At 42.0% G+C, this 25,703-nt stretch overlaps 1 protein-coding gene across 18 annotated transcripts in view; it reads left to right on the top strand.

The window, feature by feature from the left end:
- The window catches only part of LOC142384193 (neuronal cell adhesion molecule-like), a 72,847-nt gene that overhangs the window by 42,141 nt on the left and 5,003 nt on the right, over positions 1-25,703 (top strand). For 2 of the 18 annotated variants that reach the window (XM_075470233.1, XM_075470232.1), the window contains exons 3-29: positions 7,544-7,722; positions 9,000-9,105; positions 9,641-9,834; positions 10,245-10,367; positions 10,658-10,828; positions 11,429-11,485; positions 12,571-12,682; positions 12,788-12,972; positions 13,142-13,276; positions 13,711-13,854; positions 13,960-14,071; positions 14,153-14,319; positions 15,188-15,335; positions 15,457-15,581; positions 15,871-15,900; positions 16,614-16,715; positions 18,335-18,532; positions 18,823-18,893; positions 19,156-19,381; positions 19,511-19,626; positions 19,735-19,939; positions 20,134-20,256; positions 20,674-20,850; positions 22,145-22,204; positions 22,452-22,571; positions 24,463-24,624; positions 25,339-25,470. In XM_075470233.1, coding sequence (XP_075326348.1) covers positions 7,638-7,722; positions 9,000-9,105; positions 9,641-9,834; positions 10,245-10,367; positions 10,658-10,828; positions 11,429-11,485; positions 12,571-12,682; positions 12,788-12,972; positions 13,142-13,276; positions 13,711-13,854; positions 13,960-14,071; positions 14,153-14,319; positions 15,188-15,335; positions 15,457-15,581; positions 15,871-15,900; positions 16,614-16,715; positions 18,335-18,532; positions 18,823-18,893; positions 19,156-19,381; positions 19,511-19,626; positions 19,735-19,939; positions 20,134-20,256; positions 20,674-20,850; positions 22,145-22,204; positions 22,452-22,571; positions 24,463-24,624; positions 25,339-25,470 — 3,586 coding nt within the window. In that variant the 5' untranslated portion in view covers positions 7,544-7,637. The other 16 variants (XM_075470230.1, XM_075470237.1, XM_075470236.1 and 13 more) reach the window with 16 other exon arrangements.

Here is a 25,703-nt window from a genome sequence, read left to right on the forward strand (position 1 = left end):
GCTGAGCTGTCAGCAGTTTGAGAGCTAATGTTAGCTGAAGCAACAGTCTCTTGGTCAACATCCAACATGGAGGAAATTAGAGAATGTTCTTAGTCAAGGAAGCATGCGCGTAGCATAGGGCTGACATGTGACATAGGCTATGCTTTGGATCACTTCTTCCTTTCTGCCTTTACTCCCTTTTTATGACAACAAATAAGTCGTTTTTACACACACTGGAGCCCCGAAATGCTCCATAGCTGTTCCCGAGTGGTGGAATGTTCACTCTGGACTTTCCATGGCGAGTTTCCACACGACCCACATGTAAAAGCTCCAGAACATCAGTGGTTGTAAGAATGTATGAATGTGTCAGCAGATATTCTGGAGTATTTACTGCCGCTGCGCGAGTGTGTGTGTACCAATGAGTTTGTCCATTCTGCTGACCTTTATACTCCTTTCCGCTCGCTCCCTTCTATTGTGTTTCCGTACAAATGTATGCAGTAGTCATATCAACGCAATAAGAAGCTTCTTCTGCTATTTTCAACAAAAGAGTAATAGTGGTTTCCTCAGTGCAGTTTCTGTATCATGTGCTGCCTCCTGTGTGGTCTAGACCAGAGGTCTTCAACAGGGGGTCCACGACCCCCAGGGGGTCCACGGAGGTACTGCAGGGGGGTTGCGAAATCTTTGGTTGATTAGACGATTAAAAAAAAAAAAAAAAAAAAAATTCAAACAGTTTTTTCTCACAAATTGTGTGCAAACGTGTGCCATCCACAGATGCTTTTAGGATTAATTGTCCCATCTACATGCATGTTTAAAGTTAAAATCTGTGGATTATTTGAATAGCTCAGTGTTGTATGCAAGATGTTTATAAATGGCAGTGGCACGGCCACCCTGTACCTTGCACATGTTTAAAATAAAAACATGAATATATTAACCTGTGTATTATTTGAATAGCTTAGTATTGAATGTACAATAACAGAGTAGCTATGTTTATACACAGCACTAGGCCCCGTTAAATATAAAACACAATTGTATGCCATATAAATAGTAGGGGGGTCCCTGCTCCAACTCTCCATCAGTTTGGGGGTCCCTGGCCTGAAAAACGTTGAAGACCCCTGATCTAGACAGCCTCCCATTGCGATGTGCTTTTGCGTAAAGCAAAAGTTTCGGACGAAATTTTCCACACTTTTTCTCAAAAATCTGTATTCATTTGTCGCACACCACCAGTACCAATCATAAGAAGCCTTTCGGAGGGAATCTCATGTGAGGACGTGAACAACTATATGTCATTCTCCTGATCTCCAATGATGGGATGAAAACAAAATGTTTTTTCAGTTCCATGAGTGCTGAGCAGGCCGGGATTCCTCCGCTAACACCGCCATCTCATCTCGAGGTGCTGCTTCCATCTGCATACTAAGGAGCCCTCTCTCAGGAGCGCCGGCGCCGTGACTGATTAGCATTTGGACAGCGGGGACAGGGAGCAAATCCCGGAGTGTTGTTGGCGTGTATGTGGAGGAAGCTCCGTGAATGCCAATGGGCTGTGCTGTGAAAAGAGGGGAACTAAACAAATCGTCGGACATGTTGCATTAGCAGCAGATGCCAATTAGAGTTAAGACTTGTTTTATACTGATAGCTAAGGGAAGCTTGAAGACAGATTGGCCTTGTAGATTTAACATGGCACCTCCATAAAAGCTATTGTGACACAGTTTTGAAGAATAGTAAATCTGCTGTGGGAGAAGCCAAAATACATAGACCTTTATTTCATCGTTTTGAGCTTTTAGCTTGCTAAAGCCTAAACAGTAAAGCCTACCTTTCCAATCATGCAAACTCATTTTTAACAGCCATCATGGCTTGCAACAGCAGGAAAAGCGCAGGTGGAATAAATACCATTAATGATGGCTCAGTTCCCTTTGGTGTCCCAGTAAACTACAGCAGTGAACCAGCATGCGCACCAGCAGGACCTCCTCCCTGTGGAATGTTGCCATCATTAAAACACCTGTGCCTGCTGTGACAAGTCTATTCCTGCCTGTGAAAGGGTTCCTTTGAAGGATTTGTGGTCTCCAAGCCCAAACCGGAGTTTATATTCACAATACGTATGACTGATGGATCCCACATCATACACAAGGGTTTATTAATCGGTAATCCACTGTCCGTAGACAAAAGCTTATACGAACAAATAAGCTGGGTGGAATCTTTATAGATCAAAGACACTGCAGTTCTGGACATCATTGTTCATCCAACAAGAAAAAGCTGAAAGAGGAGAATACAAACAACATACACTATTTACAGGGGAGCTGAATGCTGAGGATCTCTTATTGTGTAGCATTGTGCCGTGCTGATGAAAGACTGTGGTTTGTTTTTGAGCCGTGGGGTATCCGTGAACAACAGGATGCCAGCTCATATGCTAACCACACCAATTATTTGCATACGGTCCTCCAATTATAAAGGCTAATGAGAAGATTAGGGGAAACGCACACTGAAGCCAGACCATGGAATTGCTATTGTGGTCATGAAAAGGCCTGTGCGAGGTATTTGTTAAAGCCACTGAACACATGGCCAGAATTCATAACACTGCTTAGTCCTGACCATTGTGACCAATGCAATTTACTGTAAATCCTGAGCTCGAGGAGGCAAAGAAGTCTGTTAAAAGAAGGAAAATGTAATATTCCTATCCTGAAAGTGATGAAAAAGCTTACTGTATATTTAAATATGGCTTTGAATATCCCAGTTTTGATAAGCCAATGCTGGGTTGTCTCTTTATCTTCCATAGCAAAGCAATTTTAAGCAATTTTGCTCTCCCTTTTACTGTTTATTAGCACAGAGAAATACATGCAGCCCTGGATGGGAATAGCCTCTGAAAAATAAATTCTTCCAACCGTATCTATTTCCTCATCACTACTCTCCTGAGTACGAAGCCATTCTCATCATAATATCCCCCATTTGGTCGCCTGTAGGGGATCCCTGCTGCTCCATTAAGGCCATAACGGGCCTCACAAACCCCTGATTGCATGAGCCATCAATTGGAGTGATTACGGAAGTTAATAAGGTTGCCTGGCACGAGAGAAAGACTCGTCTTTCATCAGAGATGTTAAATCTGTACAGCACTGATGCAATAGTCTTGATTCTGTCAGGCTTGCAACATTGCAGCACTGCTGTTTGGCTTTGACAACAGTGTAATCTTTGCTAGTGGTTAGCATAGAGCATAAGATGCAGCGTTATCTGCTACTATAACAGGAACTCAATTGGAAATTTTCCCTGCTGATTGCTTTTCATTTACACTGTGGATTGCTTTCATTCTCAGCCCTTGTGCCCCTGTCACCTCCATCTGTGTGTTTAGACATGTCTTGACCCTCATGTTCCACGGATGGTCTAAGTGAATGGGCCTTACACTGTCTGTGTGTGTGTGTGTGTGTGTGTGCATTTCAGACATGTGCACAAAACCAATTAGTTTTGGGACGGTGAAGTAGATGGCTATGGGGAAATGACAATGGAGTAATTGAAGAGGCTGGTTGAAAGAGAGGCCAGGCAGCTCAATGCAGCTTTGACAGAGCAGAGCGTTTTCTTCGCTGGCAAAACGAAAAGCGAGGCCCGCGTGAGGATGGTCTCATGTAGCTGTAGACAGTAATTAACATCACAGCCTTTCACTTTGAAGACAGTAATTAAGATTTAACTTGTGTTGTTTAATGGAAATGAATCATTATCGGTGCTATTGCACATTTTTTTGCAAGCCGCACACCTGTGCAGGAGATTTCGGTTTGGAGCAGACATCTTCTGATATCTTTTCATTTAGAACTACATCTGTAAATCATTGCTGACCTATTAAGCTTAAACACAGACCGGCACCAATAGCCTGCATTACATCACCATCCGGTATCAATGTTCCCTGTGATGGATTATGTGTAAATACATTTAATTTCTTATGGAACTTCATGGACTAACAAAAGCTGCCAGAGACATTCAAATTAGAATGACTCCAGTATACAGTTTAAATGAATTAGTCTCAGAAGCTGGACGGAAAAGTTTTCACGAGTGAAAATCCTGCGCCATTTTTTTACACAGCAGTATATGTAGGAGGATAGTTTTCCTGTCCAGTTGAATGTACAATTTAAAAATGTGCACAGCATAAAAAGTTAAAGAGCAGAAGTCCATCTTGTGGAGCTTTAGCAGTTAAAAAGCCTTTTTTTCCCCTCTTTAGATGGAAGATACCGGAGCTGTCACAATATCAGTTGTTTTTTCATGCTTTACAAGGCAAAAAGCATTCACAACAACATTACTATTACTATGTAATTTAAAATCAGACTGATTTTGGAAAGTCAAGACACCATTTCCTTTGATGCAAAATTATTAGAGGCCCTCGAGTGGAATATGAGTCATCAACAGTTTTGCCAAGGCATGACCAACCTCAAAACTACAGCAGGGATATTTACAAAATGACATTGTTGTACCTGTTGGAGCAGATACTGGCATAAAGGTTTTACATTGTACCTCCTATTACATTAAAACACTTGAACGTAACATTGATTTCACAGGGACATTAAGTAGTCCTCCAGTTGGTATAATGACATAATTATCCCCGAGTAATTATTGTTCTGAGTTTTCAAAGTGAGACGGTAGAAGATTGTGTCTTTCTCTCAGCCTTATCTATATGAAAAATAACAACAACAAAAAAACCTCACTGGTTGTGTTGTCACCAACCTGTTGTGCTTCTTTGTAAGAGGCCATTTCCTGTTCGATTTTATCTGCTGTCTGACAGCTTTTTGGCACAGCACTCCAAACAGTGCTGTGGATTTATCTGGGCCTCAGCAAGAGGGCTTTATTGACTTTAGCTTTTCCCATCTCTGTCAGATCAGGATGCATAGGACAGTTCAACAATAGAGACCGATGCTTGTGTGTCCTTTAAATAATTGTATATCCAAACGAGAAACGGTTTTTGAGCTGTTTCCTCCTTTTGCTAACATTAACATTTGATAAGCAAAGATATCAGAAGCGAGAACGTAAAAGCCGTACTAATTCATTTGAACTATTCCATTGCCTGGTCTGCTGGTCTTAAGAGCCACCCTTGAATTTCCACTGTGAGCGGGATGTGAGTAGTTGGCCTCATATCACTGCGGCTCAGCGGAACAATTATAGCACAGACACATGCTGCACACACTCGCACACTCAAGTGACTACAGGCACAGGCACAGGCACACACTAACCACATGAAGACACACATGCTGACCGGCTGGAGCTGAGCTGCTACACCTCATTAAATTGGGAAATGAATCCTGGATGAAGCCTTGGCTCCATTCCAGATAAGAATCTCCAGGCTTTTGGGGATTCACCATGAAATTTATAACTAGTCCATTTGCTCTCTTCCTGTCATAGGCTTTTATTGTTTCTAACTTCATCCCTGACTGGTTCCTCTCAGTTTGAGCTATATTTTATGTTTCTAAAGAAACAAATATAGTGACCATTTTTTTTACTTTTTCAATCATTGAGTTGGTTGTGGGAACCTTTTACAATTTGGTCATAACCAGGACTTGATTTTGCATGACTGAACTCTGATTGTAAATTTCTAACACGTAGCATGGTGAAAATATATTATTAGGAAAGGGTTTGTTCAGGTTTTGCCTTTTGCACACTTGCCTGTAGCCTTCAAATGAGCTTTATGATATGAAAGCCTGGATTTTTGCCAGACCTGCCTCTTGGTGAACAGAGCAGCGGGATTGGCTGCCCTGGGCAAACAATACAGGCCTTTCTAAGAGAGGTGTAGCTGATGCTGGGGGCTGCAGACATTAGCGCTGGTCTCTTCCCATGCCACCAGACATCAGCTTTGGGACCAGAACTGTATCACAACCCTGGGGCAGCACTAACAAATACATTAGCTCCCCACGGAGAACCAGGCCAGAAGCAGGTCTGACTGACTGGCTGTTTAGCCTCTGGTCCCAGACACAACCTCCATCACCTCATCTACAGCCTTGACCTGCCCGCATGCCCAAAAGCAAAATGAGCAGTCCACATGTGCAGCTCCACCTTTAAAGGAGTGTATTTGATTCTTTGTCACTGTAACCAGCATTGAGAGCCCACATTTGATAATGTGCTTTTGTGATATTTCAGCAAATTAGATCCTGTGACATTTTAATACAGCCCCAGTAAATTCCTCCAGTTAGACAGGCTGCAAGGCAAGATAAGAAACAGGTCAGACTGCAGTCATTAAAAGAGAGAAAGTTATTAATCTTCAGTGCAGTTTCTTCATTCTTTCTATTTTTCAATCCCATTCTGAGAGCTGAAATTGATACAAAATATCGATAATTTCTTTGTGAAAGTGCTGAATAACACTGTAACAAAGCAAGTCTTACCTTCCCACTCAAGGGAAAGCTATTCTATTTTTAAACTGAAACCATTTTTCATTGTCACAGTATCGCAATGCTTAGCAGTGCTCAGTAGTGTTGTATCCAACATATTTTGTGTTTAGGAGGTACGAACTGAGTTGAACTGAATTAATTAATGAGTTGCTGTTCGATATGAAGCAGTATTGTTGGCATTCTTTCAAATGTCACTGAGCTAAAAACACATGTTATATCATTACAGCTATAAAACACAACATAACAAAGTAAATAGAGCAAAGACGGTTTGACTTTAGTGCCTCTTAACAATTACCAAAGCCACATTCTGCTTTCGAGTCACCTTGACATGAAAACTTTTGCAACTTACTATTATTCTGTTGAAGCTTTGCCTCCGGGAATAACTGCTTCTGTTATAGGGAGGTGTGACACCGTGAACACTGAGCTGCCTGGCAACAAGTGAAAAACACCCACTGATGTGTAAGAAATGTCCATTTTGCCATGCTTTCTACTCAGTTGCTGACTGGGTGCCATCCAGCACAAATGTTGTGATGAAGTCATAATTGGACAACACTTTGTCCAAACAGACAAACAAGTGACCTGACTTTAGCCAGAGCACCTTGTAGTATCTGTACTGTCTGTCCACTCTAAACAGACACATCGGAGCTCAAAGATCTGTCCAGTTACAACTGACATTTCCCACTACAGCGGTCTCATAAAAGACTGATGGTTCAGTGACTGATATATGACCTCACTGCAGATCAATTTGCCGCTGGCTCAGTCTGTCAGTCACTCAAACCAACAAAACGGAGAGTAAAATGTAACGGAATGTAGACTGTCTCCCTGTCTTGAACCTTGGCATGTCATCAGCTGCCTGATGAAATCGGCATGACAGCAAAGCCTAATGGCATCTGGACAACAACGGTGATGAGTGGAGCAAAATGAGCCCATGTGGGCCTTGTCAATCCCTATCGGAATGCACTAGATCGACAATATAGCTCCCAGCAAAATGCAGTGCATGGCAACTAACATTGATCGGTGGCCGTAGCTTTAGTATACATATGTGTCTCGCTCACTCCCCATCTGACCTTCCCATGAACATAGAATAGAACAAACTCTGTGTTATGATTGATAGCTGCAGTGACTGGATGTGCTACACATCTCGGTAATCCCTGCTCTTGCGTCTGCCCTTCTGTCTCTGACGTTCGGTCTTTTTCTTTCGTCTCTTTCCCTCCCTGCAGTTGTGGCTGTGCACGTGTCTTCAGACGGTGTGACTGAGCGTCATAGAGGCGGGACATCGCTGTACTCAGGGTCAGACCTTTGTGTCCCACGCTGATGATGGAGAGGAGGAGGATGGAGGCAGCGCTGCTTGTGCTGCTCCTCGGACACCTCGCCACTGCGCTGGAGGTCCCACTAGACCGTAAGGCAGCAGATCACAGACCCACACTGCACGATACAATCCAGGAGGATGTTATAGTTAGTTGAAGCATTAGTCAGTTAATCTGTTAGTCAGCCAGTTTGATGCACAACAGTAAAAAAAACTAAATGTGTTTTGGCTTTGGACTGTTGGTCAGACAAGCTGTAATTTATTAGGTTTACTGTTAGCAGCAATGGATGTAATTATAACTGTATTTTCACAAGTGTTGGATATAGCCCTTCTTATGGTTATCCTCCACTAAGCCCACCATATTGTGCTGACACTAGTTTTTTTTTATTAGATGACAGCCCCTTTCTGCTCAGTTGAAACAGAAGTGGTGTTTACATGCGAGGACATCCAGCATAATGTTTTTTGTTACCATTTTTATACAGAATGCAGAGAAAGTTCCACAGCAGATCCATTGAAAGTGATGTTTTCTTTTTAGCACAGTCTAAAAACTTCAGCTTTCTAACATTTATCACAAATGAAGACGCAGAATATTCCCAAACATTTCTCCTCTGCCCTGATGTTTCTGTGGCACCTGTTTTTTTTTTTTTTTTTTACTCATTATCTGGCCTGAAATATTGACCACTGGAGGCTGGCATTTCCTCAGTGGTGAAGCGGCCTCGTCCAGACCCTGCAGTGATGCAGAATAAATTCAGGAAGTTATTTATCATCACTAACATCTGGTTCTCTCTACTGTCACATTGTTTTCTTTGTTCGCTGATTCTTGGTGGAAAAAAAAAAAAAGTTCGTGAAGGATGTAAGTCTCACATGAATATGAATGGACCTTTTTGTGTGCGTGTTTTATCGAGCTGTTTATTATTTACATTTATTTAGTTTTTTTATTTGGAGTGGATTTGGCACTTTGCATGCATTGATTTTTTTTTTTTGTTTGTTTGCCGTTGTTTGTTCGTTCTGTATGTTTCTGCAGCTGTGGAATCGTTTCCATTGAGCAATATTGCAAAAAGCAAGAGTTCTATTATGATTTGTTGTGTCATAGTTCATTAGTTTTCTCTCTGACAGGAATGCATTAAGAATTGAGTAATTGCAGTCGAGTGGAAATGCACCAAAGTGTTGCATGGCTTTTGTTTTTTTTGCTTTTTTTGCTTTTTTTGCTTTTTTTGCTTTTTTTGCTTTTTTTGCTTTTTTTTACTGGGCATGTCAGCAAACCGCTGTCTGGTGCGGTCAGTCTCCGTGTGTCTGTCAGCGACAGCTTGTGTGGTCAATACGTCGGAGCGGTCGTAATTTGATATCACCCTCTCTCTGATCCCTCATAGTGCCGCAGCCGCCGACAATAACTCATCAGTCCCCCAAGGATTACATCATCGACCCACGAGAGAATATTATAATACACTGTGAAGCCAAGGGGAAGCCACATCCCAGGTAGGACTAAGTCAACTGTGGTTTCGTATTCATGATGTAAGGTGAGAAAATAAATTCCAGAGGTGGATTCAACCTCGACCTGTCCAAAATAAGTGGTGGGTTTCAGCAGACAGCAGAGCTTCAGTCTAAGAAATAAATAAAATGGTATTTATTTTCTAAGGCTTGCCGCCTTTGCCAGAGGCAGATTGTAGCCAAAGCTTTTGAATGATTTAAATGAGTGCAGCACCTAATTCATTTGCTGGCACTCACAAAAACATTTTTACATTTGCAATTTCAAGGAGCTGTGCTGGCATAATACATTTCTTACCCTTTTAAAGTAGATTTTAAACTGTGTCAACCATAATCTACTAACCAGTCATATGGTAAAGGATGTGTTTTCCCTCTCAGGACTACATTTTTAAAATTTCAGTTCTACTCTTTTTTTTTTTTTTTTTTCTTTTTTTTTTCAGGTCACAGTGAGATATAAGACAATGCACAATTTGTAGTCGGTTCATTTCAGTCCCGTTGCTCTGACACTTGTCTACTTTTTCCTCAGTTTCTCCTGGACTAGAAACGGGACCCATTACGACATCGACGAGGACCCCAATGTGAACATGAGGCCCCACTCTGGGACCCTGGTGGTGGATATCAGCAGGGAGAGGGCCGAGCATTATGAGGGGGTGTATCAGTGCACAGCGAGGAACAAGCACGGGACTGCTGTTTCCAACAATATAGTCATACGGCAGTCACGTAAGTGCTGTCTGATGTGAAGTTTCATTGAGTCATTTCTCTTTTCATTCCATCTTACTAAAATGGCATATATACTATATATATATATATGTATACTTTGATATCATATGAAAATCATCTCCTTTCTTTTCTTTTTCTGTCAATTAAGTCTCACTTGCCATCTTAAGAATGCTCCTGGAAGGTAAAGGTTGCATGTAGGAAAAGGCATGTTTTATTTTGCAGGACGCAGTAGTGGATAGAATCCATTCTCCTGCTGTGTTTGTTCCTTAAGCATATTGTAATTCAGTTAGGCATCCTGCCTCATCATCTCTCTCGTCCTGTCAGCGACAGTCCATTAGCAGCCAGTCCTTTATCTGAAATTATGACCTTCCTCATCCTCTGACGTGCATGTCCGTATCCAAACGATCCAGGATCCCCCTTGTGGTCAAAGGAAAGAATTAAGCCGATCGTGGTTCAGGAAGGCGTTTCCTTGGTGCTGCCGTGTCGCCCCCCCGCAGGCCTACCTCCTCCCATCATATTCTGGATGGACAACTGTAAGCCATTCCTTGTGATGACGTTGCTTCTGTTGTCTGTAAATGTTGAAGTTAAATTTAGCAGCTAGTGGTTTAGTCATATTCTTAGCTCATTTATCACAAATCATATATACTTCATGTATATCTGAGCCAGGCTTTTGAGCTTTTAGTTTACTTTTCCACTGTTGCACATTGCGTTCATAACATGTTTTTTTTTTAGGAATTATGAGCATAATGCCTCTGCCAAAACACTGCTTTGTATATTTCATATAATTGCAATGTAAGGGTACTTAAAACGCCGTACATTTCAGACTTTCAAAAGCTGCCTCAGAGCGAGAGGGTGTCCCAGTCCCTTAACGGTGACCTGTACTTCTCTAATGTACGCCGAGAGGACTCCAGGAATGACTACATCTGCTACGCCCGCTTCCCCCACACACAAACCATCCAGCAGAAACAACCTATCACTGTCAAAGTCCTCAACCGTAAGTCTTACCCTCTCTCACCTTTTCTGTGATACCAAGACGAAAGCGGTGAAATCTACTCTAGGTGTAATGAGCTTTTGCATGAAAGGGGCAAATGAAAGAGCCCCAGCGTCTGTGTGTGTGTGTGTATATGAGAGTCGGCTCATTTGCAGTTGTACAATATGTCCTAACATGACTGTGTGGGAGGCAAACAGTGTTTCCTATCTCAGATCCCATCCTCAGAGACGCCAGCAGCCGTCGTCCCACTGAAAAGACATATTGTCAGAGCTCTCATGGTTCTCTGCACATCATCTGCCAAGCAGGCATTCACCATCACTTCTGTGTGACGTTCTGTAAACACATTCTCTAGCAACAACAAAGACGGCTCTCATCACGCGCATTTACGGCTGACATGACGGCAGTCCGTTTATAACAGATTGTGATGCCGATCATTCCTCATCTGTCACTTTGTTGTCATTTCGAAGTCTTTTTTATTTCTGTTGCTCTCATTTTGAACACCCATGTTAAGTTGTGAAAGCATGTGCTTTTTAAATTTTTTTTAAAATTATTGTTATAATGATTTCAACTTTTGGCGTGTGTGATTTTTCTGTTGTGTTACAGTGGATGCAATCAATGACACAATGGCAGATTTTTACAATGACACTGATTTATTTAGTGGTGAGTTGTGGCACCCCCTAGTGTTTCACCCAGTCTAGAGCTTCAAACTCTAGCTTTCACCCACTAACACCAACCCTTCAACCCAACATCCCTGGGGCTTTTTACAAATTCACTCGTTTATTCTGGGGAGGGATCTGGCACCCTCTAGTGGTTAACCCTAACATAGAGCTGAGATCTGTTGCCTACCCTTTAACACTGCCCCTCAACCCTCACAATCCAAGTGAATTCCCTGCCCTTCAGTCACTCCTGCTCTGTCCAATCAAAACCCTTCTCTTCACTATTTACTTCCTCTCATGAACCGCTTATATTAGCGCTGCATGTTAATTTAATTTTAGAAACGATCTGATTGTGTGGCATACAACATCTTGCATATCAAACCAGAGCTTTAATATGACTACAGATAAATTAAGAATACATTTAAGAGGCTCATCACTAATTCAAACAGATTAAAATGCAATGTTGTGGATGAATAACAATTAATTTGATTCTAATGAAACTCATTTAAGTCTAAACGTGTTAAAAGTCCTTTAATCAAACTTGCAGCTGCAATCTCAATTTCTAGAATATTGATAATCTCTTCATGCTTCCCTGCCTAGTTTAAGCACCAACTTCTTAATCTCTCTATCGCTATTAGTTCTCATTTTATTTCCCTTCTCATTGCTTTAGATGTCTTCTTTTGGTCTCATTACACAAACAGCCTTTCACACTGAATCATTTTAAACTTTCAAAGATCTTATCTTCTGAAAATCCCCACAATAATCATAAAAGTTTAACTTGGTTTTTACATCATTGCTGTAGAAGATCATTTTAATGCCTTTTCAAATGCTGAAAGCAGTTAGCAGAAAGCAGTTCTTCGTGACTCTTAGTTTTTATTATCAAGATGGCTGTTCAATGGCAATAAACGCCCAGAGACAGCAACATATGAAAACATCATGGCAGTCAGTTTACATTAAACCAGAAAACATTCACATTTGTTAGCAATGAAAGAATGAAAACCAACCCTGGTTTCATTTCATCACTGTGTAGAATAGAAGGGGGTTGGTGAGCATCTGCTTTTTGACTCAGTATATGTGTGTTGTCCACAGAGGCCCCAGTGGATGAGAGGAGGCCAACCTTCCTCATCCCAACTGGCTCCTCCAGTTCCAAGATGGTGTTGAGAGGACGTGTACTGGAGATGGAGTGCATTGCTGAAGGACTGTAAGTCAGAGATTCCTCTTATACTGAACATTTGAATGCCTCCAGTGTAGACCAGCTGGGTCAACGCTATTTGTGCCGCCCCCCCTTCTCTCTCGTTGAATCCAGTCCCACCCCCTACACCTCCTGGACCAAAGTGAGCGGGGATTTCCCAGCCAGGCGCACATCCTTCCTGCATTACAACAAGACCCTGCATATTGCTAACGTGTCAGAGTCAGATGCAGGTGAATACCGCTGCACGGCCAAGAACCTGCTTGGCGTTGTGCACCACACCATCCGTGTCACGGTCAAAGGTGAGTCGGGATTAAAACTTGAGTTTTCCATCAGGCAGTAGTTCTTCTTTCTGTAGCTTCATTGGCCTTCTTCCTCTTTCTCATAATTGATTTATGCACAGAAGCCAGCAGGACAGAGTGTCCGGTAATTAATTATCCAGCCTGCTGCTGTGCTCTTTTCTCCTTACAGCTGCGCCTTATTGGATTACTGGTGCTCCCAGGAACCTTGTTCTGGCTCCAGGAGAGAACGGAGTTCTGACCTGCAGGGCTAGTGGCACACCTAAGCCCTCCATCGGATGGTCTATGAATGGCATCCCCATAGAGAGTAAGCGCAACTTGCTCCTCTGACTGAAATTCATCTAGCTTTGAGATTTTCAACATGTCTCCCGCACTTTGCTTTTTGTATATATTGCGCTTTCAAGTACCACTTTTTACTAGAAATGCTGCTCCTTGAGGCTAGACTGAGAGAGGCTATCAGTTTACCCCCATTTACAGTCTTTTCCGTAGCTAACCTCACTAGCCACTGGCTAGTTTTATCTAAAAGTAATATTTCCAAAAATGCTCATTTATTTCTTTGAGGTTTCAGCCAAAATAAAAAGTTGAATGTCTTGCATTTGTTTTTTTCACACACATTAAGTTCATCCTACAAAGATTACATTGCATCAGTTATGTGATTTGTCCCTGCAGTTGTCTCTCTAAAGTATTTTTCACAGTTCACCAAACAACAAACATTTGTAACCTCTTTTTAAAATTTGACAGATTCACCAAAAGACGTGAGCAGAAAAGTGGAGGACGACACAGTCATCTTTACTGATGTCCAGATTGGGTCCAGCGCTGTGTACCAGTGTAATATCTCCAACGACTATGGTTACCTCCTGTCCAACGCTTTTGTCAATGTCCTCTGTAAGTTCTTACTGCACGATCCATTTGCATTTGAAGGCTGTTTTCCATTACAACCGATTTGTTGTGGGTAATAACATGGAATTAACTGCTGCTGCCTCACTGCAGCCGAGCCGCCCAGAGTGCTGACACCAGCTGACAAAGTCTACCAGGTCATCAAAAATCACCGGGCCCTGATGGACTGCTCTTCCTTTGGATCACCCATCCCGAAAATTACATGGTGAGTTAATGAGCCTTTAACGGGGAAAAGTGTTGCATTATGTTTCTCTGAAAGCTCAAAGCGGTCAACTCGGTGCCATAGGTTTAAGGACAGCCGCTCCAGCACACTGGATGGAGACCCCTACATTCTGCACGACAACGGCACTTTAGAGATTGATGTCGCTCAAGCCCGAAACAGCGGGAAGTACACCTGCGTGGCCAGAAACATCCTTGGTATTTACGAGAATCATGTCTCCTTGGAGGTCAAAGGTGAGAGTGTTTCTTTTTTATATGCCTTTTAACCTATTAGCCTATTTTTTATTCTCTGTGGATTAAAACAAGTTTGAAGGGTACAGGCAAATAGAAAGAAAGTACACCCTCTTTCAATTTGAAGGTTTTACGTATCAGGATACAATAAAAAAAAAAATCGTCTATTCCTTACTAGGTTTTAAAGTTAGGTGCATACAGCCTCAGATGAACAACAACATATGTCAAATTACACTGTGTCATTATAAGTTTAAGCTTTTAAAAAAAAACTAAGCCAAAATACAGAAGCAGTGTGTGGAAAAACTAAGCACATCCCCTGATTCACTCGCGTGTAAAAACACCTTAAGTAGCATTAACTTGATGGAATTGTTTTCTGTAGGATGTTATCTGTCTCTCACACTGTTCTGAAGGAATTTTGTCCCACTTTTCTTTACAATGTTGCTTCCCTTCATTGAGGGCATTCGTTTATCCACAGCTTCCTTATGGTCTCGTCACAGCCTTTCAGTCAGGTTGATGGGCAGCGACAGTTGCTTCTCTAGGATCATTCTTGGCGTTGTGCTAACACACACCTGAATGCTCCAGACCAGCAAACTGACAAAACTTCTGCGTTTAGCGAGATCACATCAGCTGCATTTTTTCATTATGTCCTGATACTTAAAATCAGGGAATGAAAGAAGATTTACCTTCATTTTCACATGACTTTCAGTACCTTTATCACTTGCATTTTTCCTAATACTGGTCACATAATAGTTACCAAGTCCAGCCATGTACCAAGTTATGCATGTAGAATGTGGATGAGGCTCAATGTTTTATTTCTTTACCATGCCAAGTCTTCACAGTCCCAAACATTCTTCTGCCCCTCCTCCCTCAGAGCCCACTCGAATCCTGAAGCAGCCGGAGTACAAAGTGGTCCAGAGGGGCAGATCTGTGGTGTTTGAGTGCAAAGTGAAACACGACACCTCGCTAATTCCCACTATGACCTGGCTCAAAGATGACGGAGAACTGCCTGATGATGAGAGGTTACAGCTGTTTTTATGTTTGGCGTCATCTCTGTCCTCAGAATGGCTTCCTGGTTGCACAACAAGTTCAACGTCTAAGATTACGTGTAATCCTATTCACTCTCAGCTTTCTTTTGTACAGATTAATTGTAGACTCCGACAGCCTCACCATCAGTGACGTCACAGAGAACGATGCGGGGGTGTACACGTGCATCATGAACACCACTCTGGACCAGGATTCAGCCAGCGCCGAGCTCACTGTTGTCGGTATGTTAAGCTTTGTAGGAGCTTGATTTCGCTGACCAATCAAACAAACAAACTTCCATCTTAGGTTCTCCTGGAAAAGAAAATATGTTTACACAAAAGATTGCGTGTTAGCTCTTCAAGGTGAGTTGGCTGAGAGTTTACGTGAGTGTCAGGGCAGATTCAGTCAGCGATCGTGTCAGCAGCATGAATATTTGATCAATGTCTTCTGAGCCAGACGGATAATCTCTGTTTTCTTATGGCTGACTGAACACTAAACTCCCTATTTCACTCCTGTCCTGCTACCTGGCAGAGGCCACGCCAACCCCAGCTGTAGTCTACGGTAAACCTGCAGCACACAGGAGCACCCAGATCTGCTCTGCCAGCATGGGCTTGTGTTGTTTGTTGGATGTTTTGGTAAAATGCAGCATGTTGGCGCCAAAAGACCCGTTTTGTATTGGACATTCACAAAGCACTGTGCGGTTTTTCTGTTTGTTTTGACGTACCAGCATTGATTTGTGCTGTATGTAAAGTCTTTTTATTTTTTTATATCACCGTCTTTGACATAAGGTCCATGCTTTTCTTTTTCGTGTTGAGAGCATGAAACAAACATTAAGGCAAAGGAGAGAGACGATTTCTATCAAAGATAATTTCAAAGCTTTGCACTACTTGGAATATAACCCACTCATTTATTCCAAGCATGCGTTTTGCATCATCATCATATCCTAAAACACGTGCATCAGGTTGGTCTGTCTAGTGAGTCCGAGACGGAGCACTTCTTGAAGGTTCTCAAGTTGAGAAACCGTCATTTAATTGGCACGATGCAGTGGTGCATGTGTCGGCCCAAACAAAAAAAAAACTGGGACATGAGCATCAAACTTTGTATTTTTTTAGATTCTGGCAGCACTGAAACCTGACCTAAATATCTTTATTTGTTTCAGCTCCATCTTGTCACAGCATGAACTGTTCATATTCAGTAACTTTAGAGTGAAGTAAGAATGTGAATGCTCCCTGGCAGATGTGTTGATGCTGCCGCCTTTGCTGTTTTTCTCCCAGAGCGACCTGAGCCCCCGACTGACCTGGAGCTGACAGACCAGAAAAAGAGGAGTGTTCAGCTCACTTGGACCCCTGGGGATGAACATAACAGTCCTATTCAGAGTACGTGTGTGTGTGTGTGTGTGTGTGTGTGTGTTGCTTAGCTTACTTTGTGTTTTATGCCTTTCTTAACCTCTTTGCTGTATATTGACATTCAGCGAGAGGTTTCCCACCACATTTTTTTTTTTTTTTTTTTTTTTTTACTTGAAGGTGTTTTTCTTGGTAGAACATGACTCTTTACAATGAAGAAATCCTGAACATTGGAGCTATCTGGGAGTTTATCAACTGCTTTTAGGAGGGTCTGTCAGATTTACTAGTTAACAAGCACCCGACTAGATAAATCATGCAAATTTCAGGAATTCACAGCTCAAAAAGTGTCATTAATGGTATTAAAGCTGTTTTTTTTTTTCAACCTTTATAACAGGTCACAAGTCTTTTGTTTGATCTGATAGAAACTGGTCCACAAAGATATCAAAGTAGGAGATTGCTTTTTAAATAATATAAAAACTGGCATGTTTTGCCTTATTCAACACGCATTTTTACATCTCCTAAATTATTTAATTTTAGAAAATATAACAGAATTCCTTAAAAACTCACATTTATGGCTAAATAAGCTGCTTATTAAAGGCCGGATTCCACATAAATACATTCAGATTGTCACCACCGACCATAAAAGGAGCCATTTTAAGTGTGTAACATTTATTGTGATAGACTATATGAATCCACTATTGCATACATTTGCAATAGACAAAGTACAAATTAGCAGCTTATTTTTACATTTTTAAATCTGACCCAGGACTGTGGAAGAAGCTGTAACTTGATTATTAATTCCCTCATGGCTTTAGTATGTGGGTTTCTCCCTCATATGTAATGATATTAAAGAAAGGAAGAGAACAACAACAACCAAAACAAAGACATTGAGGTTTTCAAGACTTAAAAGATTAGAACAAGAGTCTTCCCTCATTATGTTTTGGCCATTAGCCAGCTCTTCTAAATAATGAGCACTCTGAGACAGTTCGGTCAGACAGCTCATGTTTAGAAATGTTTTGAATCTTTATAGCAGAATACATTTGGTGTTTGGTGTCTTGAAAATCTGTGGCTGGAGCCTACAAGTGGAAGCTGAGGTGGCGGAAGGCTGAAAAGAAAAAGCGGGCAGGCTGCAGAGTGAAGCGGTTGCCAGAAGCAGTTGTAGCATAGATATGAAAGAGGGCGAGATGGGAATTTTGAAGCTGAGATAAATTGCCCAGATTGGAAGGGCAGGTTTGATTTATGGCATGTGGAGTGTGAAGTGGATGGTGCATGTGGCAGCGGTGCAGCTGGGGCCTGACTGCCTGAGTTAGTTCACAGGCGTCACTTCATTTTTGCAAGATGACCATTTTTTTTCCCCCTTAAAGTTAGTGGGGACAAAAATCCCTAAAAACACTCAAGCCATCAAGTCTCCAAGCCAAATTTTCAGAAAGCAGTGTGCACAGAAACTTTGGTGAGACATAATGAACTTCTTCACCGACCATTAGTTTGCTCAGCGTGCTGCAAACACTCACCTTTAACGGAAATATGGTCAAATCTTCTATTTGTTTCCAAGCCTTACCGTGCGCTCTCAGAGGTGCCATTTTCAGCGTCGATCCCCTTGCACAAATATACTGTCAGACCCTGTAGAGTAACTGTCTTGCTTTTGCAAACAGAATTTCTGATCCAGTATGAAGACTTGCTTCACCATCGAGGGCACTGGCATAACCTTACAGAAGTTCCTGGGACCAAGACAACGGCTCACCTCAAGCTGTCGCCCTACGTTCACTACACCTTCAAAGTTTTGGCCCTCAATGATGTGGGTTTCAGCAGGCCCAGCATCCCCTCTCGAACATACAAGACTGATCCTGCAGGTACGCACGATTTGTGAATGCATTATCTGGAGTTCAGTGTGAACCGGTCCTGTATCGACTCTGCATAGTTGTATTTTTATGGCTTGAATGATGTAATCATTATATAAGCATTAAAATAAGAGTGTACTGATTTCTAATTTGGAATTCAAAACTATTTGGTAACCAAACACATTCATGTGAGATTATGTTGTGAGCGGTTGCTTGAGGCCTCACATCAGAATCCAGAGCCGTGGTGTAGCTTTTCAGTTGGAAAAGTTGTTTATTTGTCTTTAATATGGATGTTTTTTCAGCTCCAGATGAGAGCCCAGCAGGTGTACAGGGATATGGAACAGAACATAACAATCTTGTAATCTCCTGGAAGGTAATAAAGTAGTATTGTGCTTTCTCATTTAAACCCTAATGTATTTACTGTTGCCCAGGGGGTGCCATTATATATACAAGAAAAATAAACAAATCCATGTGTACAGTTTGGTCATCTGGTCTTATGGGATTTCCATAAATCTTTCCTAATTTAATTGATCTTGATGGTTTGTGCACTTAAACAATGAATAGCATTTGGCACTTCTTCTGCAATAAATGTTATGATGGAAAATAAGTCCCATTTAAAACTTTCTCCTGTCTAGCCTCTGTCTGGCCTCCAGTCTAATGGGCCAGGGCTTCGCTATAAAGTGATGTGGAGACAGCAGAGACTCGGCAGCGAGTGGACACAAGTGAATGTGGCCAACAATTCCAAGTTTACTGTATCTGGAACGCCCACATTTGTTCCATATGAGCTAAAGGTTCAGGCTATAAACGACTATGGAGACGGACCTGAGCCGGCGGTTGCCCTCGGCTACTCAGGAGAGGACTGTGAGTTTCTCCGACTACTTTAGACTCTTACAAAATGACCACGTTCACAGGCCCATGGTAACGCACTGGACTGTGCAACCAGTAACAGTTACTCATCACGTTATGTTTTCCGCTTTGTATTCTGTACAGTTCCAGTAACAGCTCCTGAAAATGTGCATGCTGCAGTGGTCAGCAGCACCAAGGCAGAGGTACACTGGGATCCCGTGCCCCATCATCTGATACGAGGACATCTCAAAGGATACAAGGTACAGTTTAATGGATCACATGCAGTGTTAAATGTGCTTCTGTGCCACTAAACGATACGTATATACCACACACATGTTGAGCATGTATATGTTTATTGCATTTTGCAGGTATATTACTGGAGAGAGCACAGCCTCCACAAACACCACCCTGATCACATGGGGAAACACATCCTTACCTTCAGCGGGAACCACAGCCATGGCATGCTGCCTGGTCTGCACCCCTTCAGTCTCTACTCGTTTTATGTGAAGGTGTTTAACGGCAAAGGAGAGGGCCCCCAGAGCCCAGAGCAGCAGTTTAAGACACCCGAAGGAGGTAAGAAAGTCATTTCATTTGTGTCTAGGCTCTGGTAGTAAAGTCGCAGATTGTAACCAACTGACACCAGAATGCGTTAGAAATAATGATAATAGGGGAATGATGCCACTCACACCATTTGTTCACTTATGTTATTATCTCCAGCTTTGTTTTGATGAACTTGTGCAACAGTCTCTCACTTACTTTTCCTGCAGTGCCGGGGCTTCCAACCTCCCTGGTTGTTACTAACCCAAACCTGAATTCTCTAACCCTTGAGTGGAGCCCCCCTCGTGAACACAATGGACACATCACTGGCTACACCCTCAAATATCATACAGGTAAGTCCTTTTATTTATTTATTTATTGATTCAAGACAATAAATGAGATGTTATATCTCTGCCAGGTAAATGTCACCCTCCTTCATGTAGTATTGTATGTCACTCTTATTCATGTCTGATGCGGTCATTCTGTTCATGTTAGTAGAAATATAAAAAGAAAGGACTAAAGTAGCCTAATGTCATTTTATTTTAATTACGACAACACAACTTAACAAATCAACTTTGGTCACTCCTATCCTCTATTTCTGAACCCTACACCTCTGTTATCTGAATCCTTCCATTTCCATCTTTCTCATCACTGACACTCCATCTCCAACCCCCCCCCCCCCTCTCCTCATATTTCAATTCAACTTACTTCGCTGCTTCCCACGTTCCTCCCATCCCATGGTTCTTTTCATCCATCCCTCACCCCTGTAGTTAATAACTCCAATGAACTGGGCACAGAGGAGGAGCTGGCCCTGGCTGCCAATGAGACCTCAGTCACTTTGCCCAACCTCAAGTACAGCACACGCTACAAGTTTTATTTGAATGCGAAAACAATCAAAGGACCAGGCCCAGCCATTTCTCAGGAAGTTGTCACCATTGTGGATGAAGGTAAGTCATCAAATGCTGACAAGTAGAAGAAAATAACCATTTGGATGAATATTTCAGCTGATTTATAGCAATTATTTCTATATAGGTCTGGGGAAAGCATCCAAAGTGAGACATACATTTCAAAAATGTATTTGGCTCACGATAGTTTACATAGTTTAAATCAGAAAATTCTCTACTATGCCCAACATTATTCACTGAACATTAGTGAATAGTAAATATTAATAGTTAACACCGAAAGAATTCGCAACAGGTGCAAAGCAATAGTAAATCTGGCTCTGGATTGTAGGCAGTAGGCCCTTTTTTTTATGTTCATTTAATGCCTTTGAAAGCACCCAAATTAAGGCACAAATGTTTGCTAAACAAAGTCTTGTGTACTGGAGTCTCTCAGTCTGTTTTAACTGTGATGTGGGCTTTCAGATTCTGGTTTTAAAATTGCCAAATTATTAGTTTGCTTCCAACTTGACACATGTTAAAATGTGTTGCTCTAATTATTTTTAAATCACTGTAAATTGAAAAGTTTCTGGTCTTGTACTAGTGGCCAATTTTAAGACCTCACATATTCCAGGGAGCACCACTAGCGGATATTTTTTTCTACTATTTTGTGACATTTTACGAATTTTGAACTAAATATTTGAATATTTGAAGTCATGGGTGTGCTAACTTGCTGCAGCCCTGTTGTTTTTTTCAGGCTGCTGTTTTTGTTCAGTATGATTTTTTTTTTTTCAAACCGTTTTCTATTATTTTTACTATTATACACTGCATGATAAATATGTATATTTGTTTGACCTCCTTCAAGCTTTAGTTACTTGTTAAAGCCATTACCTGTTAAATTGTTGCATCGGGTTTGTGCCATTTTGAAATCAGTTTGAGGGGGAAGGGGTCAGTCTACCCCGTCCCACTGTTTGTCCGAGTCCAACTTATCCCCTCAGGCTGCGATGTCACAGGTTGACATGGATGTGGTGCATGTAGAAAGATGCATGTTTTTGCAGATACAACAAAAGCTATAAAAGCATGCCGTTCTTATCTTCGAACAACTTCCCCTTTTTACTTCACTGGCAACTCTGACCCCCCTCCTACCTCTTCCATGGTGGCTGCTGGCAAAGCTTTCCTGCTGCATGGCGAGGGTTTTGCTTGGCATGCTAATGAACAGTGTGTTCTGTGTATAATGACTCAGTGTCTGTTGTGTCTCTCCTTGTGGAAAATGTCTGAGTCTCGCCTGTGTGTGTGTGTGTGTGCGTGTGTTTGTTTGCTTTTTGTGTGGTGCCTTCTTTACCCCTCTTGATGTTGTTTACAGGGAACCTGCAAACCTCCCATCCCATTGCACGGTCTCCTCCACATCGTCCGACCCACAAGGGTACAGACTCTGCTGTGATCTTAGTAAACTGCATGTCTGAATAGTATATTATGAGCTTTATTTGTGTGTTGTTTTTTATTGGTGGAGCGTCTCAATATTTGCTATTGTTGGTTAAGATTCACTGATTCGACAGTAAGCGCATACAGTGGGTATGTGACTCAAGTAAAGCAATGTGATTACTAGTCACTGGATCGTCTTTTGACCTACAGAAAAATCTTGATGGTTGTCTTTTCTCTTGTGTGCGCAGCGGGGCCCGCAAGTCCGTTCGCAAACATTAGTTCCTCGGTTGGAGAAGACGGGGCCGTGATCAGTTGGGAATACTGGGGCCCAGAGAAAGACGTATATGTAGAATACATAGTAGACAACAGTAAGCAACACACCTATACTCCTCCCAGTTCAATGCATAGGTGGCAAGAGACTCCTACTTCGTTATTGGCTTGTGCAGGTGAATTGAAATATTGGCAGTCATGTTAATGCTGGGTCCTGCCAGCGCAGTCCCAGATGTGATAAACGAGGCTTCCTGAGATTTTTTTTCTAAATACTCAGTGTTGATTTTCACTAGAGCTGTGCCCGTTTTCGATCTGAATGTTGATGGAATTTAAAGCAGACAACCATCACCAAATGCAGCTCAAGCCTTCCATTTGCGCCAGCCGAGTTAGTGCGAGTCTATTGTTTTTATGCACCTGCAACGAGGATGAAAAGCACTGTAGTATGACTCTCTCACACCTACTGCTCCATGCATTCAGTTAGGGGATATCATTCAAATAGATCCCACTAATTAAGAAAATGTTGGCATCAAAAACACAATCCTGTGATCATCAGTCACAACACGTTTCATATTTAGCTCATTACCACTCGTGGTGTGTGTGTGTGTATGGTGGCCCTGACAGCACAGATGTAAATAAACAGAAGGAAATCAAATGGAGGAGAAATCATTGACATTTAGAAAATGAGGCAAATGTGCTTTCTTTTCTTTTAAACGTATGCACCGCTTACCTTTGATGTTGATACTAACGTCAGTATGCTACATGCTCACAGTAACAATGCTAGTTTTGAAGGGATTTGGGCATAATCAGTTTTGAGAGATAAAGATGGAGCAAAATAATTTCACTCAAATCTGTGCAGTTGAAAGTTTAATAAAGATAGTTGGCACATGGAGAGTGCAGTCTTCAAGGTACTGACTGGCTTAGTAATAGATTTGCACCAAGCTAACATAAATTTAGCCCCTGAAGTGATAGAAGACATACGCTTCCTGGTCAAAAAAAAAGAAAAAGTCACCACATGCTCCCCAAAGACGAGGTCCGTTCATTACCAAAATGTAGTGACTGGCCAGGTTTTTTCTTCCCTGATGGCACAAGCTCCCGTTCCAATTAAAGAAAGAACATTGTGTTGTTGTTGGGATTTTATTGAATCGACGCCATGCTGAATGTGGGCCATAATCAAAACTGAAGGCGGTTCAACAAAATATGACAGCGTGTGACTTTTTTTCTGGCCCGGCAGTGTATAGAGAGGTCACCAAAGCATCCTGGAGGTCTATTCCGCATTTAATCGCGGAATCGTAGCGACATGTTACAACCCCAGTTTCCGAAAAACAAAGTGGAACACTGTGCAAAGTCTACGTGGAAACAAGACAGTTGAAAGTTAAAGATGAGCTGAATTTTTTTCAGGAAATGCATTTTTTTCTGTGGCCATATTTTCTTTGTTCTATTGCGAAAAACACATCAGTTTATGAGATTCGCCGACGTTACATTGTGTTTTTATTGACATTTTACACAGTGTACCAACGTTTTTTTTTCGAAATGGGGTTCTATTTTAGCTTGGGTCCACGTGGAAAACCCAGGTGTTTTACTCCTGAAAAGTGAGGAAACCCATCCCAAATACAAAAACACTGCCTCAGAGAACACAGCCACTCTCTGTCCCTTTGGACAGTCATAGTGTTATTTGTATTAATTTCCAGTCTTACTTAAATGCTGCCAAACACTTTCAACATGGACAAATGGTTTTCATGATTTGCGTGCAGTTCTTTTTTTAAACTTTACAGTGCATTGAGCTCTGAGGGCCACCACAGTAATTCATTCATAGACTTAATGGATTCTTAGGACTCCATGAATATTAACAATTGCCCGCAGTGTAATGCCATACCAGTAGATGTTTTTGTCAGCAAAATAGTTTCCATGATGTCATTTACTCCATGGCCCATTTGAAACTGTATTCGCTCCCTCAAACATACTTCTCTTCATGAACGTCCCCTCCTGCAGGTGAAAGTGAAGAGGACTGGAAGAGAGAGCTTGTGAATGGCTCTCAGAACGTTAAGCTGAAAGGCTTAAAGGTCGGCCTCTCTTATCGGGTGCGTGTGGTGGCCAAGGGTCACCACGACCAGCCGCCCCACCGCTCCGAGGAGCTATTGGTCACGGTCCCAGGTGAGGCAGTTTGGGGTTTAGGGGCCTCCACCCTGGCCTGGCTGAGCAGGGCCTCACACTGTGACTTGTGTAGAGTGTGTAGCAGTTTGTGCTGTTGTGTTGTTACACGTAGTCAAGCATGGGTTTAACAGACGCGTTGCTGTCTTTCTCCATATTATGTCAGGCATGTAGATATATCAGATAGATAGCAGCGTGCATGACTTCATGGTTTAAATTCTTTACAAGTAATGTCATTCTTGTTCTGTAGATTTGTGAATCACAAAATCAGACATTCTAATATAGAAGTTCAGTGTTTGTGTTTAGAGTTGTAACACCCAACCTAATGCCACCCCCTGTAAACTTGTGTGTTTGTGTAACTGTGATCGTCTGTGTGTTTATCTGTCACTGTGTGTGTGTGTGTGTGTGTGTGTGTGTGTGTGTGTGTGTGCGCGCACTTGAATGCTCTGATTGTGGACTACTGCTGATGTATTTCAAGTCATTGCTAATATAATCCAAGAGATTTCTCATCTAACACGACAGTTGTGCTCTTCAGTAACATTGGTGATCACGAGGCACTAATGAACTGATACTTCGAACTGATAGATACCGTATCTGCCAAAACAATGTGTCACCTGCTCCGCACGCAATTGTGGTTAATGTCCCCTAGTCACCGGGGAAGAAATGGGAGGAGAATGTGGTCGTAAACGTTGAGTCTTTCTCTCCTCCTCTGGCCAGCTGTTGCAAGCCGACAGGTGGACATCGCCACTCAGGGATGGTTCATTGGCCTCATGTGCGCCATTGCTCTGCTCATCCTGATCCTGCTCATCATCTGCTTCATTCAAAGGAATAAAGGAGGAAAATATCCCGGTGAGCAGTGTCACACCACCATGCACAACAGCACTTTAAGATACATTGTTTTTTGGCAGCTTTTGCTCTCAAATTGTGGTAATCAGTCAAAGCTGTAAAACAAATTTCTGCTGCAGTAAGTGTGTTTTACAACAACATTCTTCTGTTTCCTTCTTTAAGAACAACCTTCTAACTTTGACGTTTCCCATTTTAGAACATTTCTTCACATTATTATGACACATTTTTCTCATCCT

Source organism: Odontesthes bonariensis, chromosome 7, assembly GCF_027942865.1.
Source record: "Odontesthes bonariensis isolate fOdoBon6 chromosome 7, fOdoBon6.hap1, whole genome shotgun sequence".
NCBI classification, from domain to species: Eukaryota; Metazoa; Chordata; class Actinopteri; order Atheriniformes; family Atherinopsidae; genus Odontesthes; species Odontesthes bonariensis.